The following is a 21,444-nucleotide window of genomic DNA, read 5'->3' as shown; positions in this document are numbered from 1 at the left end:
TTGCTTCCTTGTGTATGGACCCTAAATGTGAGTCATTCTTCTAGATACAAGTTCAGTTTTAATGGTGCCACAATATGTAAGGATGTGAGGTAAAGAGTTTTAATCGTGCTAAGTGTGTTAGTTCAAAATTTTATTGTAACCAACCTGGTGTAAATTTGAAGGTGACAATGATTATTTGATTAGTGTACCATCATTACTTCTGTAAATATGCACAAATAAGAAGGGTAAGGAATAGTGAAACTGTTGCGAATGTTGAAGTGCTGATCATTTGGTACATTTGTCTGGTCATTGTTCTGAAATTTTGTGGCACTATCATGTCCACAGTAATTTACTATACTAAGGCCATACCAAATTAATCATGTATTTCACGGATTGTTTGCCCTCTAGTAGTGAGCCAGCAGGTTTTGATAGTTATATGACTGCTCTATTAGAGTATCTTGATCTTGACTGGTGCAAAAGCTGAAGTCCTTCCATAATAAAGTGACGGAGCTCCATTTCCTTCCCCTTGGCTACTACATCTGTTACTGCTTGCACAATATTTTATTTTTGAGTTTGCCAAAACAGTGACCCACCGCATCCGCATCCCTGAAACATAAGATTAATTTGTCATGGCCTAAGCTGATCACTGGTTTTATATTTTTGTTGTATAGTTGTACTGCACAAAAGCAACTTGAGCTGTGAAAAGGGTTCCAGCCTTCGAAAGCCTGGGTAAATAAAGCTGTGCACCAAGAGAAATTAAAGTAAAGTAGTGCTGACCCAGTCTGGGTGGTAAAGGCTTTAGCTCCCTTGGTTGTACAGTAAATAGTTAGTTGTTAGTTTGCCTGGTTAATTTTCAACTATGTTTGAGTATGTAGTAGTGTAATGGACTGTAAGTCCACACTTTTTACATCGCCACTCATAACTGGCCTTGTGCAACGGTTTTCAAAAATTGACAATATCAAGCCAAAAAGAAACCAAACTATACAGTGCCATGATATCACATGTTTTACCCCATCAAACAGGACCTGAGGACACTAGGCACCATCTGTAAATATACGTAATTTGAAGGCCCGTATCACATACAAGTGAGAACCACATGACTTATTGTGGTGCATGACTTACATACGGTCCCTTACGCTATATGCTGATGTAGTACACTACTAATACCATACAAAGTACGTGTTGTGTTCTTGTGTATTTATTAATCAACTCATTATTGTATTCAGTGGATAATTGTGTATCACTTTTAATGCTGTATAGGATTGTGTTTGTGTCAGCAAGTATACATGGAGAAGTGTCAGCAAGGAGAGGATGTAACGTTAAGTCATCATCATCTTGATTGATTCTGTGGTATGTACTTAATGGAGATGGACTAAGATATTCAGTAAAGACTTGGATAGCAACTGCAATTGTCAGAAGAAAATGTTTCTCCATAATTAGATTGTTATGACTCCCCTTGTGGGAAGTGTGTTCATGGTTGTGTGCCTGTGTGATAAACTATATTATTGTTAATATGGGTAGTGCATGAATTGACTAGGACCGATTTTCCGAAACAGTCATCGAGACCGTTCGTTTAGTCAGAGGTGTGATGAAGTAACTGTAATACAACACACGCTATTCTATTACAACGCACAGCTGGTGACAAAATTAGTCATTGGTTACGTAGCGCGGCTAGTTTCCCATATATACTTGAATTGACTGGCTTCCCAATGAAATTGTGCACCTAAGGTTAAGTAAAGAAACCCTTCCATTTCTTCGCCAACACATAAAATAGCCGTGTATTCGGTCCTTTCTGAAGCTTGACCTCCAGTCCTCTACACTTCCGGTAACACGGAGTGTTTCAACGCGCGAACTCCGTTTCCAATCCCGGTCTTTTAAGTAGTATACTATCTATGCTACTGATCTCTTTTTTTCAGTGACTTTCCAATATTATAAAGCTGGATATTGTAAATATTTTGTTACAGTTTTGCTGTATGTCTTTAACATCATTTGAGATTTTATATGGAGTTATTTGCAGAATTTCATGGAGTAAAGAAAACGCCTTGCATGCTTATGTGAACTCTCCTAGAGTAACTAGAACTCCCTACAATAGATTTTTCAAAGGGTTCCTGTTACTCCTTTGCGGGATGTTAGTTACTCTCCACAAAAATATAGGGGTGTTAAATCCTCCCTACACTGGGAACTCCCCTAGGGGAGTAACAGTTACTCCTTATTTTTAACAGTGTACTTGACCACACAACACACTATTGATCACTTTTTATCTAAACAGGAAATTAATGAACTGCATATGAAATAATTGTAATGCTATGCTCTTATTTAATATAGTTAAGTTATTAGATTTTAGTTGGAATGTGATTTCATGTGCTTTGTAATTGATGAATGATTTTGTGATTCGGTAATTACTAGGGCTGGGACGAATACTGAAATTTACCTTCGAACATTCACTAATAAAATGTTCGAACATTCGAAGCTTTGGTGTTAGCTTTCAAGTTACAGGTTTTCTTGTATTTATGCACACCCTTCTTCAGTTTTATCTTTCTAAACCTATTTAATAAGTTTGTAAGCAGTTGAAAAGTGCATAGCAGCAGTACTGAATGACGCGATCGATCGATTGCAAATGGGCATGTCCGCTATACTGCAATCATGCACAGGTAAACACCAACTAATGGCTGAAAGTATGTTTTCCATGTATTATCTATCACCTTATAAGGTATTTGAAGGCTGCAACCATGGTAGCAAGCTGAACTACGAAGGCTTAAAAGTGGGCGTGGCACACGAAGATCGATCGCAAAGAGACGAACATTGATCATGCAAGAGGAATAAGCAGCTGCAATAAAGATAACGACGTTTATTTGTAATTCTTTTGTGGACTATGAGTGCATTACGAAGCTTCGAAGGATACTTTTATAATTCGAAGTATACTTAACCTGCGAACCCACGAAACATTCGAAGCTTCGTCCCAGCCCTAGTAATTACATTGCTATGCATGGCTGAACAAATCAATCACAAATTATGCACAGAAGCATCCTTTTAACTGTTTTATAGTGTGTCTATCATGTTTTCTCACAACAATTAGAAAAAGCCTTGGGACTGCCTTTATTTTTGTTAACATAGTAAAGAACATGCCCGATTCACCTCTAAGGAATTTATTAGCCTACAAAGAAAGATACACTGTTTTATATCCACATACCAAAAGGCTTTCTGGAACTCACCTCATTCATATTTTAAGCTGGCACAAATAAACCACCTCAAAGCAAAAGCTTACCCGCCTGGAAGGAAACACTGGTTCTGTACAGCTTACATTTCTCACATACAGGCTGCTTTTAGCATAAGTTATTTTGCTCATGTGGGTACAAAAACACAAACAAATACACAAACAAACAAAATAAACATACAAATACACATGTTTTGCAGAAAACAATTTCAGGAAACCAAATGTATGTCCACGACCAGCTGTAGGCATGCACCTGGTTTAAAAATGATTGTCACCATGCTTACCAAGTGTAAACTGGATCAATTGTTGTCGTCCATCAGGACTAAAGTTAGCATTATTAAGATTAAGTGATGAATCATCAGATCCAAGGAATACATACATCACATATCCAAGTGTCATTATATCTCTAGTGACATAACCAGAATCAGATGGATTATAAAATCCTATAACATCTCCAGATAGAAATTGTATTCTGTTATCACCAGTAAGTGAAATGATAGCTTCTAGGTGGGTTAACTGATTATTGAGATGACTTGATTCTATCTGAACTACATTAATTAAATTATAGAGTTGTGGAGTTGATGACTGTCTCCATACTTGTATAGAAGGAAAATTAGTTCCATCACCATCAGATAATATCCTAACCCTGATGTTGGTTATTCTACCACTGCAAGTGAAGTTGAGACGTGGAACAATTACTGTTCTACCAATACTGATCTGATCATCACCAGTTTGCTGAACATTATCAACAACATCTATACAAGTCCGTCCAGCTATTGAATGAAACCATAACAATGAATGAACAATGAATGAGCAATTAATAAGCATACAACATACATGGGTAAAGAACATAATTTAAAATGTGTTAATATAGATCAAAGGTGCTATGGTTAGCATTCAGAATGACTGCAGTGTTGTATACGCAACCACAATGGTATATGGGTGACTGTAGGGCTATTATGGAGGTAATTATATGCTGATTTACCTGAAGAATAAAAGCTCTCAAAAGAAAATTACTCCAGAGAATCTCCATGGTATGTCTGATGATTATTCAGAACAAAGCTGGCTATTTTAAGGCTACTTGGTAAGTTTCAAATAGTTTTGTGCATGTTCTTGCTCAACTGCCACTTATTAAGTGGCTTGAACTGAACTGGAAGTTCTTTAAATCAGTTAAACAAACACCTATACAAATAATATATCACTCAAAGAGTGATCTCAAGACCAAAAATATAGCACTCAACCTCGCTTCATATTAATTTTGTCTCTTGCTAACTCTTTTGCATGCTATATTTATTCATATATATGTGACCCGGTCTGCGAAAAGGGCTCTTATAGCCTTTCCAATTGCATATATATGGTAACCCATAACTTTACTGGTGAATATGGTACAAGCCTACAATTTGGTCACTCAACAACCCTAACCTGGCAGTAGCTGTGGGTGTAATTACATGGTGATAGCTTTAGTAGATTAGGAGTTATGATTAGCCAAACATGGATAATTGGAAAGGCTATAAGAGCCCTTTTCGCAGACCGGGTCACATATAGTATTTGTAGTAATGCTTTAACAATATTTATCTATTTATTTTACTTCATACTGAAACCTACCAGGATAATATTGAAGCAGGGCCAAGACTCTGGATTTCAATAGCTACTACAATTACAACACGAATATGGAAGAATGTCAAGACATGATGTGAAATTGCAGACAATTCAGCTAATATTATGTTACAGCAAATTGACTTTTTGGTGACTCTTTGGACACAAAGGAGTACTCAGGGAAAAAGTTAAGTATAACATCAATATCGTGTCCTGTACAAAAACTCCAATAGCAGGCTTGTGGTATATTATTGATATACTACAGCAAACTAGCCAATAGAATTACTGTAGTATATCACTTGTACATTTGATATACGCATCTGATTGGCTAAACTTTTTTGATACTGTTTAGTTGGTTTACTGGTTAGGCATGTCCGACTTGATAACTACTGCTACCATAGTAAGCAATACTTGTTACCTACCAACAATGTTGCCTAGCAACCGTTGCTAGGCAACCAATAATTCTAAAATGATTTTGACACCATAACAACAGTTGCTAAGCAACCACCAAAAAGCACGCACTAAGTCAGGTTTAAATTTTGTTGCCTATCAACAGTTGCTATGGATTGTTGGACCAATTTTCAAGAAGATTGCAGGCTACAACACATGTGCATACTCCTTGAGCATGTTAATCACAAGGAATTACTTACCAGTACTAATAATGGTGTAAAAATGTTAGAAATTGCTGTTACTGCTTCCAAGTGGGACACAAGATGTTGTATTAATATATTATACTGCAGATATCATGGTATTCGAAATACATACCAAAATATATGCATATTTAGGAAAGGGTGCTATAGTGTGAGGTGAAGTAGTATAACATATATATACATATAAAATTATATATATATATATATATATGTAATATATAATCCATGGCTACGAGGTGTATTGCACTTATATGCACCACTCTGCGTGGGCAGTTCAAAGGCACCATCAGTGCCGTAATTTACAGCGAGTGCATTATAACTATAACTTATAATGCACTGGTTGTGGTTTTGTAGACCACAACGAGTGCACTATAAGTTATAATGCACCGAGCAGTATACATACATTGCACTGGCTGCGGTTTTGTACAGCATAGCACAAGTGCCGGTGGCGAAGACCACTACGACACTTCACCTAATAGGTGGAAAGACACTTCACAGATCACTTGAATTCTTTTATAGCCTGACATGTAAAGGTCGATTGTGGGTCATAACGTCACCAATATGTTTAATGTTTACAAGCAGCCAATGGCGATCGAAAAAGCCAACGCAGGTGGCCACAACTCTAGTCTACATATATATAAACGTACTTATACACCTTACTAGTCTGGTACCATCTTAGCCCAGATTAAACTGTAGTCCACTTCGACAATGACTCAATAAAACAAATATATTCTAAATAATACTAACCTTTACGTTCGATTGTGGGAACCAGTTTTGTCATGCCACCAGACTCGAGTTTAGCCAGTGTGAATAGTAAGAATTAGACTAGTATCGTTTAGTAGTTAGGTTTTGTTTACTTAAACCGTCTATTTAGCTGCTTTTTTACGCTCGAGATAATCACTATGGTGATTAGTCTGGTGCTTAGTCTATATGGCACACTGGCATGCTGAGCACTACATGATGAGAGTCGAACAGCGAATGCAGGTTAGTGATATAACCCATAGCGTACTAGCTTTCAATATCTCAGGTGTCTGCAGTACTGCAGGGGGAACGTCATCGCAACATCTGGCTTGGTTACCCATAATCGATGTTAGAAACCTGGCCTTTATAAGTCTTACAGCTGTCTTGTGAGACTCTCCCCACCTATTAGGTGAGTGGTACATAACAGTTGCCTTCAGGCCTGACAGCCCTCAGGCTCGTGCGTTTATATCAGGCAGAGCACTCGTGGCCGTTGTATAACTATATAATACACCCCGACTCCGAAGTCAGAGGAAGTTTACTGTTGATAAACGCCTCGGCTTTGTTACTGTTGATAAACGCCTCGGCGTTTATCAACAGTAAACTTCCTCTGACTTCGGAGTCGGGGTGTATATAAGTACATTACACCTAAGTGAGCCATGGTTCATATGATATATACCATGTTTCTAAATTAATCCGCACTACATTACTTACTAACAACCCATACGCACACAACCTAACTTAAAGTATATACTTACACTTAATTCACCATAGTTTGGCATGGTAGACACGCTGGAAACGTTCCTCTCACAATTCAGCTATCACAATGAAGAATCAAATTGATTGTGGGACTTAGTTAAATATCTCCGTATATCCCCAGGACTCGTTCGTTCATATCAACAAACGTAGGAGCAACGTTACTTGCTGCCACCCATCATCGAAGTCGCTAGGTATGGGTATAAAATGAGTCCAGTGGTTGGATTCTTACTGGCTGGGGTGATTGATCGCCTAGCGTGACGAAGGCTATTAGCCTGAGTCATCTGGGTGATTAGTCATGCTAGTGTGGACGTCGTTCGCCCACCCACATCGGGCTATCAGCCTGTAATCGTGACACAGTAATGTGTCACGTGACATCCCAGATGAGTATATATACTTACCTGGGTGAGTATATGTGAGGGGGCATAGGAAAAGGGACCTATAGTGGTTAACATGGAATTTGAGATATGCTAATCAAAGAATTCTATAACTCACCAGCTATTCATATTTCAAATTTCAAGTCAATACCCAATTGTTTCACATAGTTATGAAGAATTTAAATACAAGTGTGATTTCCCAATGTATGTAATTTACTATAATTACCTAACAATAAACAAAAATTTACTGACTTTTACTCCAAAGTTTAAAAGTCTCTATAGATCCCTTTTCCTATGCCCCCTCACATATATATACTCACCTCCGGTAGGTATATATATATACTCACCTGTGGGTTGGGGTGTATATTTCCTATATGCAACCAGCGGCGCCTTTGAAGTTTCATGTGATATTACTGTGTCACGATTTTGGGCTGATAGCCCGATGTGGGTGGGCGAATGGCACCCACGCTAGCATGACTAATCACCCAGATAACTCAGGCTAATAGCCTTCGTCACGTCAGGCGATCAATCACCCCAGCCAGTAAGAGTTCGACCACTGGATTCATTTTATACCCATACCTAGTGACTTCGATGATGGGTGGCAGCAAGTAACGTTGCTCCTACGTTTGTTAATATGAACGGACAAGTCCTGGCGATATATGTACGAAAGCTTACCAAACCTTAGGATTTATCAGAAGAACATTCCAGGTTAACAGTGCTGAGGCAAAGAAATGTCTATACCTAGCACTAGTCAGATCACAACTATTATATTGTTCACAACTATTGAGGCCTCAACTAATAAGAGACATTACTGCACTAGAACGCATTCAATGAAGAGCCACTAAATATGTGACCGGATTTGCGAAAAGGTGCTTTTTCCACACATTTTACATACCAGCAAACAAAATGATGTAACACTTGACTCCTTATACTGATTAACTTGCTCTTAGTATTAAAATGCAGCCAGATACTATAGCTGCATTCTTGGAATACTTCAGGCAATTATATGAAATGATAAAAAGTTACGAAACATCAAAGTTCAAAAAATGGGTTAAATTTTGTGTGTGAAAAAGGTACCTTTCTCAAATCCGGTCACATATATTCTTAACGATTATGCATCCTCATACAAACTCAGACTGGAACAACTGCATCTCCTGCCTCTCAGGTATCACTACGAACTCCAAGATATACTGTTTCTAATAAAATCATTAAAGTCACCCACTGATAATTTTAACATCTACAACTACATTACTTTTGCAAGAGGCAACACCAGATCTGGGATTAACCAAAAACTGAATCATCCAAGGACATCATCGATATCAGTAACACAACATCATTTTAACTTTAACAGGATAGCCAGACTATACAATTACTTACCAGTCATTGATCTTTCACTATCTACCAACACAATTAAATATCGTTTAACTAACTACTTATGGTCGCATTTTATTAATAACTTCAACCCTGAGAGAGCTTGTACATTTCACCTTTTGTGCCCTTGCCACCGCTGCTCTAGAGCGTCAATTTCTACCAATTTTAACAAACTCTAGCTATCTATTGTAATTATAAGTAACTAACAGTTGTAATTATTAGTTATTGCTCTGTATTGTATGTATGTTTCTTTGGCAGTGGGTATCTATTACCCACTGACCTTTAATATTAAAAAGTATTAAAATAAAATAAATAAATAAAATAAAATACGTGCTCCATACATTAACCTATTGGAAAATTTAATTATCTCCCCGGGAAAATCCCAATTTACAAGTTGTTATCCTCAACCAAATTCGCTAAATTTGGTATCATTCTACGCAGCGAAGGATGCTTAATAAGACTCCGACCGTACAAATTGTTAAACAGGTTAGTTTATAGAAATATGTTTAAAAAACACGTGTTTTTACGGGCATTGGAACACGTAAATTTCGCGGTACAAGGCTCCTTTTTAGCTCACCCCTCGTTACTACACAAAGAACTTATACATGAATCGAATCGCCTTTCATCAAGGAATATGATAAACCAAACTTCGTGTCTGTCAACCAAAGTACGCGGAAGTTATGGTATCTTGTTTAGAGGACGGTATTATTTTATACGAAACGGGCGTACCCATTTGGAAATCCGGAATATCTTACACAAGTTTTGATATGTACTGATTCAATAAAAATGTTAGTTATTTAAACCAGGCGCACGCCCACAGCCCGCCGAAGGCCGGCTGTGGGCGTGCGCCTGGTTTACTGAAATTGTTTCCGTATAAGTGTGTGTGTGTGTACCTATCTACCTATGTTTGTCCGTACGCACCCACGTGAGCAAAATCATTAAATAATGGTAAAGGCAGCTTTTACGTAAGAATTAAAAGCGAAATGAAATCTTATCAAACTTCTGCACAGGTAAACTTTGCTCTGAGGTGGTTTCTTTTCAAAAATTTGAAATATTGGTGTGGCGACTTTCCTCTGACTTTATAAATAACCTTCCCTTTAGGGTTTTCAGGCGTTTAGCAACTGAAAAACAGCAGTGCAGGCCTCGTAGTCTACCAGGAATAGCGTATCCCTTCGAGTTGAAAGAGGGCATATCCCTTATGTACGCGAACGAAAATGAAGCAGTGGCGTAGCCAAGGGTGAGCATGGGCGGGCATTTTCCCAACCATCACAGTTTCTTGCCCAACCATCACAAACTTTGCCCAACCATCACAAACTTTGCCCAACCATCACAAACTTTTGCCCAATCATCAAGATTCACGCGAGGATTCACAGCAGCACACACAAAAATCCTACTTTAATACTGTAAAGCATAAACGTGTACCTCATTTGTTGAACCATGACTTCGAAGAAGGGATCGTGATAGATGGTGTATCACGTGATCCATTACGCGGCAAAATCCCTTGGGAAGTCCCTATAATTACGTTCCTTGGCGAGATTTAAATTCGAAATTTAAAATGGAGTTGAAGCATGGTACACTATAGTCGTGGTACCGTATCTCTAAGCCACAGTGAGTGATAATCGTCAGTAGGATTCAGTGTGGATGGTGCTGGCAGCAAAAGAGTTCGTTTCAGTGGACTTGTCAAGTATATTTTTTTTGATAAGGAAAGTACCGTATAACCTAACTTACTGCTGATGAAAGAAAACGAGAAAACCTACTCTTCTAGATAACAATAATGGCAGACGACTGGAAATGGAGAAAAGGTCAAGTCATTATAAAGTGTCACGTGCACAATTTGTACTGATTAACCTAGTGGTGGTTGGCACCAGATTCATGCAAAATGTACATTGGCTGCTATAAGTCTGGGACGAAGCATTCTTGGCATGCTGATATTTGTGATAAGACTCATTATAGTTCATAAATCAGCGCCCCCGGCCTTAATTTGGGGCCAAGTGGCGTCTACTTTAAAATGTATTACATATTGTTGTGGTGGTTGGTCTGTAAACTATATTGCCAGTTGATTGTAGTAAATATGTGATGAACTATTTATATTGTTGGTTCTTGTAGATTCAGCAGTTTTGTGTCACGTTATTCTCGGCTACGACGATCGTCGGTGGATGCCTGCCCTACAAGTTTAATGGAATAGCATATAGCTAGCTAGTAAATGTTTGCATGCATGCAAGCAGCATTTGTTTGCACTAGCATAGGTAGCTGTAGGCCTTGTGTGCATACACTTTTCAAATTTTTCTTTGATAATGTCTCACATGAAAGTGAGCGTGTTTCTTGTGTGTGTAATTAAGTTGATGTTATGCCCAACCATCAAATATTGGCTGGCTACGCCCCTGAAATGAAGAGCAGTTTTGAGGATTTGTTGAGAGAATTTGTGGGAAAAAACACGTTAGTCACACTATAAAACAGTTTAGAATATACTTCTGAGTGTAATATGTTGGTTAAAGCGGTTTGTTTAACAAACGCTTCCTTAGCAGTGCATAGCAACGTAATTGAACGAATTACAAAAATTTCATGAATAACGAAATACGAGTTTAAAATAATGTTAATTCATATACTGTCTAGTTAATTCCAGATGAATTAGCTAGCTGAATGGCGCCTGGTTTTTAGAAGTAGCACAACATTAACTTGTTTTTAAAGCTAAATAGTATCATGAAGTCAAAAAATGTATGGCAAAAACTATTGGTGGGAAACGAAGGGTTAAAATTACAGTGTTTTGTAACTACGCCATAATTTGTACATACTTCAGAGGATTTCACTCAGATTTGCCCTAAACAGAAGTTCAATGTTTCAACTAAAACATGTTTTATTCATCAGGTGGAGAACAGTATCTGTGTTGGCTTTACAGCTAGTTTGTTTAAAAGACAATTTTATTCACGGAAGCTATATGCACTTGTCAATTTCCAGTGTTGGGAGTAACGCGTTACTTATGTAACGCGTTACGTAATATTATTATTTTTGGGGTAACAGAGTAATATAACGAAATACGCTATAAAAACAGGTAATATAATGCAAGTTACTTAACTTACAAATGTAACGCGTTACATAAGTAATATAGTTACTGTAACAAGTCTAATATTACGTAATATCATTACTACAAGTAACAAAGTTACTAGTCTCGTTAGTTATCCTCTGAGTAACGCCTAGCCACAACAAAGTAACGAGGCCTACTGAATGGAGCTTATCCACCAGCTTCTTACTTATAACCAAGATTTGCATATTGCCCAACAACGCAATCATGTCACGTGATAAGGTGGTAGTTTCACACGTGACAGCTTAAGGCTGTGGACACAAAGTAATATAATATGTAATATTATTACAGTTACTTTATTTTATGGGTAATATGTAACTGTAACTAAATAGTTCAGTTGCAAGTAATATGAAACTAGTTACTTTTACAAAGTAACTTGCCCAACACTGTCAATTTCATGCCCCACCCCCCACCCCCGGGTGTCCCCACACCCCAGGTGGGGATTTGACATTGCTTTTTGTCCCCACCCCTGGGGCAATTGACAGTTGTCCAATTCACTGATCAATTTTCGGTAGTTGCATTTCTAAACAATAAAATCGCACTTGCTATAATTTTACTAGCTACAGGGCAGGTTTATTACTAGTCACATGCATGAAATAATTATGCGCTTAGTCATCCTTGAGGTGTTGTCAAATCCCCTACTATGGGGGTGGGGACATAGTGGGGATTTGATAGCCAATTTTGCCCCAGTAGTGGGGAATTTGACACCACGATTTGTCAAATCCCCTGTATTCCCCACCCTCCCCGGGGGTGGGGCATGAAATTGACAAGTGCAATAGGACATAGTTGCTTGCCCCCTTAATTTGCAGAACAAGGCTTACTACTACAATTAACGAAACACGTGACTTGTCGAAAGTATGTCAACAACAACTGCCACAAGGAGCAACATGATTTTTCAGCTGGTTCGTGAGTGGATTATAATATAGGGAGTGGATACTGAACCAAAAGTCAGTTCAGTAAGCCGTACTGGCTATTAAACCGACAGTCAATAAACAGGAAAAAACTCAGCCGGGGCTCGAGCCCGGGACTACTGGAGCTTTAGGTAAGCATGCTAACCACTGTGTTACCACTGATAGCTATACATCTCCCCTACTTTTCTATCTTATACATGTTACTCAAGTAGTAGTCTCAGTATATAGCAAGAAGAATGTAACCTAAAGTAGGAATTCCAGCCTGATTTTTAAATTTTGGAAAATGGATTTTTATATGTTCAATAGAGTATTGATTGGTACATTGGGCTCTCCATACATTTTAAAGGGGAAAATGGCACAATTGAAGTAGGAAGCCATCTAGCAACCTCAACTGTCTTGAAACTGAAGTTGCTTCTAGCTGAAAGTTTGTACATGTAATGAGAGTAACTTCAGGTCTTATTGGATCTCAGTGATCTTTGAATGCTTTGTGGTGGGCAAATTATGTTTAACCTATTGCATACTTCTCAATACAATGGTGTATACCCATAGGCAAGAGGCTATGTTAAGTAATTAAAGTTGACAACTTATAAACAACTAAAATGTCACAATGATGCAACAATACTAAGGTGGAGTTGTGGTTTCAATTATGGCATTGTTATGCTGACTCAAGTGGTTTATACTTTTGAGCTGATGACACAGCCATCAGTAAATTGCTGTGGAGCTGAAAATCACTAACCCGAGCAAAGTAAATATTCCCTTTAAAGTATGTATGCACCACCAGTGACTACCTTCTACCCGACAGTATGTTTTTAAAGTTTTAAAGTATTCTACATACATTACAAGGTTTGAAAAGAACACAAAACTTACTTATACGTACGTAACGCGCATGATACAACTAAGATTTTCAGCATGTGGAACCCCATAACAATTTCATCCGCACTGGAGTTCGGATGACAGAAGTTAAACATGAGTTGTTATTTTGTGTCAGGGTTCTATTGGGGAACATACGGAGAATTATTTAATTAAAAATCTCGGATATTGAAATGCCTACCTAAAGTTGAAGAAGAACCAAAGCTGAACTCGACCCTAACACTAATGCTAATACTACTTTTCGTGTCTTCTAAACTCGAATGCTCAGGTCACCTACTAGACACATCCCCTAAAGTTAAATGCTTGGGGCAACTGCTAGACACAAAAAGAAAAACATTTCAGTTTAGTATAACTACTTCCTATATAAGAAATAAATTCCCAGTCATCTATTAGTCTGGCAACACCTACCCCTTCACATAAAGAGGAAGGTGAAAGGGCAGGCGCTGACAGACAGGCATCTGTTAGGCCTAACTATGCTCAAAAATTTACCCAAAATGCTTTTAAGAATTTTCTAAAATTTCACATCATGTCTTCATTGTTCCCACTATGCTTGCATTATGGTCCTAGGTTACATTTCTTACTATTATCGTAGAACATTTTAATCAGGGAATGCTCTATTAGAGTGTTGATCTAAAGCAGGGGTGTCAGAGTAAAAGTGACAGTGGTAAGGCTCAGTCTGGGGCACGCCCCCAGTAAAATTGCACATTTAGAGATGCTGCACTCTTTGGGCTGTAGTACTGTGTGCATGGTGCTAGTTAGCTAGCTAGTTACCTGACAGATGTTCAATGATAAAACTGGAGACTGACTAAAAAAACACCTCCATTATACTGTTTAACTCTTAACCTTATCATTTGGGTCTATTAATAAACAGTAAGGAATGTATCCAAAGCAGCTATCAGTGGCGGATCTAGATGAGTTTCTGGGGTTTTGACAGAAACCCCCTTTTAAATTTAGCTCAGTGGCAGTTGTAAATACATAAACATTGTTGTACTGACGATTTGTCATATCAAACAGCTATATACCACTGTATGGTTCTGCATACTTTGGCGTATTGTGGGGGTAACTTGCCTTTGTTAATAAAGGGAAGATTTTACGTGGATGTTTTCTTTGTTTATAAAGGGAAGATTTTACGCCAATGTCTCCTTTGTGTACTTAATGGAAAGATTTTACGCAGAGTAAGTGACGTAAAACCCAATGCATGCAATTGCATAGTATGTGCTCACTAAAGGAAAAATTTTACGCGAACTATAATTAACTTGAATAGTGAAAAACCTACTTGAGCACTCATTGAGATCACATGACCCAGCTCAAAACCTCACAGTAATGTTTTTAAATGGAATGATGCCATAAAGGCTGTAGTAGTGGGTTGGTGTTACAATTTTGATACAGGTCACTTGTCAGGAACAACAGCACTTTGTGTATCATTGCTGTTACTAAAAAAATTGATATTAAACATGTCACAATTGCAATAGTTTAGTACCTAGTATTTGCGAACACTCAATCATTAACTCTAGAGAATAGTCAAATGCTTAAAACATGATAGTTTCAACTGTAATAAAAATTTAATTAAAACTTGAAACAGAAATCAGTACCACAATTAAGAATGTCAAACCATTCTAAGACCCCAGCACTTCAATAATATGCAGATAATGATTCTTACATGAATACATAACTACTAGTTTTTATAGATTTATAAGAGTATTCACTTGTACAGCTTAGAGCTACTCGGTGGCTAAGTGAATTGGGCTTTAAAATGGATATCATCCTTTCAATATGCACACTGTCAAGCAATATTGATATCACTCTCATGTCAAAATCAGTGGTTGAATTGAGGGCATACGGGGGTATACGAAGTGCACCTTGATATATATTTTTAAAACTGAATTTGCACAGTCAATTTCATGCCCGGGGTTGGGGGAGGGATACAGGGGATTTGACAAATCGTGGTGTTAAATTCCCCACTACTGGGGATAAATCGGCTGTCAAATCCACACTATGTCCCCACCCCCTAGTAGGGGATTTGACAACACCTCAAGGATGACTAAGCGTATATTTCATGCATGCAACTAGTAATTAATCTGGTATATATACACCTGTAGCTAGTAAAATTATAGCGAGTGTGATTTTATTGATTAGGAATGCAACTACCAAAAATTGGTCAGTGAATTGGACAACTGTCAATTGCCCAAGGGGTGGGGACAAGAAGTAATGTCAAATCTTCACTTGGGGTGTGGGGACGCCAGGGGGTAGGGCATGAAATTGGCAAGTGCATTAGTAGCCAGCTATCCATGTTAGCAGTGTAGCTAGCATCCCTCAGTAAAAAACATCCATGAAACACTAGTTACTGCATAATAGCTAAAACCTTCCTATAACAGTTCTGTCAATCAGCAGCAGTATTTTAATAATGCTGCACTGAAAAGGAAAGCATGATGAGAAAAGTACCAAATGATAGTTAATGAGTGTTTGTTTAAGCCACTAGAATTTCTCCTCAGAAAAAAAGAAGCATGGAAAGAATAAAGGGTACAGCAAGTCAGAATTCAGAAATTGAGACCTGGTACAATGATGGTAACCAATGAAGAAAAATGATTGTCACCGTTTAACATTGTAACAGGGATGTAGGTTGCTGAATTTTGATGACAGAAGTGAAATTTCATGAAACATGTTAAGACTTGCTGTAGCTACTAAGCTAAAAAAATAAATTAGTGTAAGGCCTAGGCTGCTCCCCATGGAACTTTTGAAAACTAACATTCTGAGATTGATTTTGGCTGAAATTTGCTGAGTTCAACATTGGAAGTATGAAAGGTAATAGTAGCTATATACCGAGCTACAAAACAGAATTAGTTTCCTCAATAATTTGAGATTGAATTTGGTAGCGATTTTGAATAAAATTTGTAAATGTAAAATTTGTTAATGTTATGAAAATTCAATGTTGGAAGTATGAATACTAATAAAGTCTATAACGAAATTTTGAAAAATTCACCTTTTGAGAATGATTCTGGTGGTAATTTTGATTGCCATTCATGAGAAAGATGAATATTCTTTGCATCATCTACACCTAGAGATTGTAACTCTTTACAAGTGCTGCAACCCAATTTATGATTTACACAAATAAGTCAAAGGTAGGAACGTTTTTTATCCAGCCACATTTTCTGGTTCCAAAAACTAGGTAAATGTGTTAAAATGTCACTTCTAGTTGGTATTTGCTCTGTATATACACTAGACTCACTACAATCTTCTTCTTCACTGCTTTGCTGTTTTTCATATCAACTGATTCATCACCAATTACTTCCTTGATAGACACATGCAGTAGAAGGAGTAGATGATATATAAATTAGATTGAATACTTGCAAACTAATTAAACCACCACGTGTTCTAATTAATGCACACCTCACGAAATGAAGCTATGAGGATTGTGGGATTAGGATATCTACTGGCTGGAAAATTACGTTACAAGTAAGAATGTGTTATTATCTGCTGCAGAGATATCCTATAAAGCAAAAATCTTGTCTTATTCATAAAGAGACTATATCAGAGATGCCAACCTCTGAACAATTTTAGGAGTGAGACCTCAAACACTACCGGCAATGTGGAACAGATTCAAGTGTAGCTCCAGGATTTTTGGTAGTGAAGACCAAAAAAAAAAAAAAGGTCGTCGCATGTTCTAAGTACAAAAATAAACGCAGGTCTGCCCAATTTTAAGCACAGGGCTAATTACGAAGCAGATCAGACGTGAGAAATGCGTGAGAACTAAGCTGAAAGAGTGAGAAACAGAGGGTTAGGCGTGAGAGCGTGAGATTACTAGCCAAAGAGTGAGACTCACGCCTAATGCGTGAGAGTTGGCATGTCTGCTATATTAGTGCTTTGCTGCATATGAAAATGTTCTTTGATTAGCGATGTCCAACAAAAATTTTAACTTCATTGCTAGCACCTCAAACTTATGTCAAAGTATTGTCATGTGCTTGGAGAAATGCAGTAAAAATTTCAGGTCAATATTATATTTGTATGGAAATTTATAGCTATTTAAATGTTAGCCACTGTTGTACTCATTTTACATAGGAAAAATGGCACCGAAATACTGAAAAAACTGATTTTTGGATTTAATGCAAATATTCTGACTTTGGAAAATATTTCATGATATTATGATGCTACAAATAAGAAACAAGCCATAATAACACATTTTCACACTTCTTAACACAGTTTAAAAATTGGGTAATAGAGTCTATACAGTTGTAACTATGAAACAACCTCTAAATCTCCTAAGTCAAAATCCTCATGCAAGTTTAGAGTTAGAACATCTTCTTCACCTTCATATTGTACATTATACCATTCTTCTGTACCTATAACCTTGCTCAAGACTTCACCACAATACCACTTTTCACAACCATTTTCATCTCTCCACTTATGCTTGATCTTCTTACCAACAAGGGACTCTTGCATGTAGCTAGCTCTTTCTTGCACTGACCTTTTGTCACATATCAACTTTGTAAGGTTCTCAACCAGTTTATCAGCAGAATACTGCTTCCCATTTTTAGAAAACAAAAATAAATCTTTATCAAGATAACTTTTCTGGTCCAAAACTTGTTTTCTAAAGTTCAGTTGAGCCTTCAGAGCATTAAGTTTTGCTGTATTAGATCTTTGTTTGGCCACACCTCTAACAATGTCTTCTTTGGTCTGCCACAAACCATAACGGACGATGTCTTCTGTTAACTTTTCTTTTCTTTTCAAGCCTCTTCTGCGGGCAGCATCTAAAGCATGTTGCTTTTCATGAAGTGCTTTGATACGTCCTTCAAGAATATCCTCTCTACGTTGCTTAAAAAGCTTCTTGAACTCTGGGGCCTTTTTTCTGGCTATCTGCAGCAGACGTTCTACTTCTTCTGCTGATTTTGTGTTAAGCCATTTCATAGTTTTATTGCTGGAAAACAAAACCATTGCCTCTAAAGACAATGTAGTAGCATTTGGCTTCTCACGTAGTAAGCGATCAAGTTTGCCAAAATCCCTCTCACTCACTACATTGCTCTTTGAAACTGACACAGTCTCAACAGTAAGCTGAGCACTGGGAGCATAATGTGTGCCACCAGGCAAATGATCTTCTACCAGTCGGGAGAGTAGAGCTGAAAATGAATGGCATAATACCTCTAGCACTTCTTGAGTAACATAATCAAACTCAGTTGGCGTAATCAATTGGTTCCAAATCTCATCTTTCTTTGGCGGATAATCTGTGTACAGCTCAGCATGTCCTTGCAGCAATATACTGGCATCTTGTGACCAGGTATCAAGCTTTCTTATTAAAGTATCAAAGTAAGAATTCATTTCTAGAATGGTCACATCTGAACATTCAACCACACGCCAAAATGGACCAGTTATGATCTTATTAATCAGACCTAATGCACGGCAACCAGCCACAAATTCGGGAACTTGTATGTCACTGAAAACAGCCTTAAGTAATTGGTTAGGGGTTTGCCACACTTCCTTAAAAAAATTAATGACATGCTCGGCAATATAATACAAAGCTCCAGCATCATAAAAAACTATATTGAAACGATTGCCACGGAAAGACACCAAAGGATTCTTGTTTATTCCTTTTGATTTCAAAAAGGAAGTAAATGGCTGGTATACACCACTTTGCTCACTGGCATGCTTACAGAGAGCCTTGCACGCTGTTCTGACAAGACGAATCACACCAGATTCAGACTTCTTGAAGGAATTTGGAAGAGCTGATGCACCGACACATTCTTCAAAGTGTGCTTGTTCCCATTGCAGCAGGGCAGATGATGCGGTATCTGCCATCCCCACAAGCAAATGCAAACCACAAAAGAAATTGTTAAGTGTGCCAATACTCTGTTGCTCATCAGTGTTCATTTCATTCCAGTTATCGATCACACTGGGCAAAATCTCTAAACGATATCCTTCCAACAAGGTATTAAATTTTTTTTCAACAATGTGCCGATCTGACATGGTGTTCTTGATCTTTGATAAAATGGCATTGCCTGACCCTGACTCTGCTACTACTTCCACATCAGATAAAATTTGTTGAAAGGTACTCAATACCTGAGTAGCTGTTCCGCTAAGCATTTCTGCTAACCCTAGGGAGTATGTGCTATGTGATGTGGAGACTTGAAAAGAATAGTAATGCTGGCCAAACTTGGACGTCCCATCACTATGGAGAGTAAGGTTATCTTCTTTTTGCAACTCTTCACTCAGCTGTTGACAAGATAGCCCTTTCATTTCAGCAAACATACGAATAAGAGTGGATTTTTGTGGCAATTCTTTAATTTCAAAAGATGCAATATGCTTAAGAACACACCTGATGATAGGTTCAACATTCTTGACCCCAACATTTAAACTCAGAAGTTCAATGCAGCACTGTCTAACATTGTCTAAGTATTTCATTTGGTGCACTTTTGATTCAAATGTATTACATTGTAGTTCTTGTAGTCTCTCTAGCATGCAATCATATTTATTTTCTGAATCGCACAATGACCTTGTAGCAAGCTCTAATTCTTCATTAAGATCTTTAGTAACCATTTGCAAGTGATCACATTTCTGAGTGATGGAATCGTATTTATTTGTGGCTACCGTTAATTTGTTCTGATAACTTCTAACGCGTGTTGTAGCCTGTTGTAAGTTGTGTTGCAATTTCTCCTTATCTTTAACTTGTTCTTTTAATTCATTTATCTTTTCATCTCTGCGTTTTAGTTTCTTATTGGTATTACGCACACTCAATTTGCTCAACTTGGTGGTGAGGTCATCTGTTTTTGATACTTCATGCTCCAATTTATTTTGAACTTTAGACAGCTCACCAGCCAGCTCTTTGTTAACAGTTGTTAACACTTCTAATTCATGGCTATCACTACATGTCTTTGCTTCAGCTAGCACTGTCTGATCAGTGCCAGTCAAAACATTACTGCATGCATGCTCATCGTCTGGCCCAAAGGAGCTGGAGGAGTCCTTGTTGCATGCTGTAATGAATGGCTCACTTGTCAATATAATTATATCATCATTATGGTGGTTTCGTTTTAGTTGTTTGACCTTGTTTTCTATCCTGTATATAGATGATCTAATCACTGATAATGAAGGCAAAGTGGATCTTGAATACAGTGCAATCATCCATGCATGAAAGTGATTCCACGACAAGTTATTACCTTTACGAAACTGGTTCAACTCAAGTACGACTCCTTTGGTAATCTTTTTTTGATCAATAGTTGGCATCAACCCAATTGTATCCAGTACCAGTATCTCTCCACAAAGGCCAAGCTCTTCACACAGAGGTCCAGGACTACTGACATCCATGCTGTAAGAACAACAGCACCCAGTGCATTGATATTGCTATACCAGCAAACTACAAGGGCTATTAAGGCACTGCAATCATTTAGAATTTCACAACACTTTCCTATGGTACTATCTAGCTGATTTCTGATATGAGAAACATAAACCATAGATTACTGACAATCACTACATTGTGCACAGTTATACCATGCATAAAACGACTATATAACACTGCGCGGAGTAAGAACACGCTTTATTCATAGAAAAAATCACATTAACAGATTAAAAACATGATGACAACTACAATACCAGCTGAAACATTCCCATTATATCGTCATGTATACAAAGTAACACCAAAAAACCAGCGTTTTCAGGTGCTATACTAATGTTACCTTAGGTTTTAGCGTTTTACGGCTGCCAAATTCGAGATCAGCGTCGTCAAAAACCTATAGCACGAGTAAACCACTCAAACTCCAGCTGTAATAGTCCGGAAACGATAATCACTACAACATGTCGCAGGTGCCACGACCGTAATACAAATTGTTTCTTATTATTCGAGGCCTAAAATTTCTACAGGAAAATTTTATTTCGTATTTTTGAAATACTATAACTTTTGAAATACAAAACGGAATTACGC

General features: G+C 37.7%; 3 protein-coding genes across 3 annotated transcripts in view; all 3 read right to left on the bottom strand.

The window, feature by feature from the left end:
• The window catches only part of LOC136257628 (P-selectin-like), a 40,283-nt gene extending 33,319 nt beyond the window's left edge, over positions 1 to 6,964 (bottom strand). Inside the window, exons 1-2 of the mRNA XM_066050882.1 lie at positions 6,936 to 6,964; positions 3,478 to 3,966 (exon numbers count right to left, since the gene is read on the bottom strand). Of these exons, the coding sequence (XP_065906954.1) occupies positions 3,478 to 3,592 (115 nt within the window). The 5' untranslated portion in view covers positions 3,593 to 3,966; positions 6,936 to 6,964. The remainder of the gene's footprint in view (positions 1 to 3,477; positions 3,967 to 6,935) is intronic.
• Positions 1 to 21,444, bottom strand: part of LOC136257625 (uncharacterized) — a 194,532-nt gene that overhangs the window by 112,588 nt on the left and 60,500 nt on the right. The window lies entirely within an intron of this gene.
• On the bottom strand, positions 17,699 to 21,339 carry LOC136257626 (uncharacterized). Its single transcript, XM_066050880.1, has 2 exons — positions 21,200 to 21,339; positions 17,699 to 20,832 (listed from the first exon to the last, which is right to left on the bottom strand). The coding sequence occupies exon 2, from the start codon at positions 20,829 to 20,831 to the stop codon at positions 17,775 to 17,777; it is 3,057 nt and encodes a 1,018-aa protein (XP_065906952.1). The 5' UTR covers position 20,832; positions 21,200 to 21,339; the 3' UTR covers positions 17,699 to 17,774.

This window comes from Dysidea avara, chromosome 6, assembly GCF_963678975.1.
Source record: "Dysidea avara chromosome 6, odDysAvar1.4, whole genome shotgun sequence".
NCBI classification, from domain to species: domain Eukaryota; kingdom Metazoa; phylum Porifera; class Demospongiae; order Dictyoceratida; family Dysideidae; genus Dysidea; species Dysidea avara.
The sequence above is the reverse complement of the archived record's forward strand: the minus strand, read 5'-3'. Positions and strand labels throughout refer to the sequence as shown.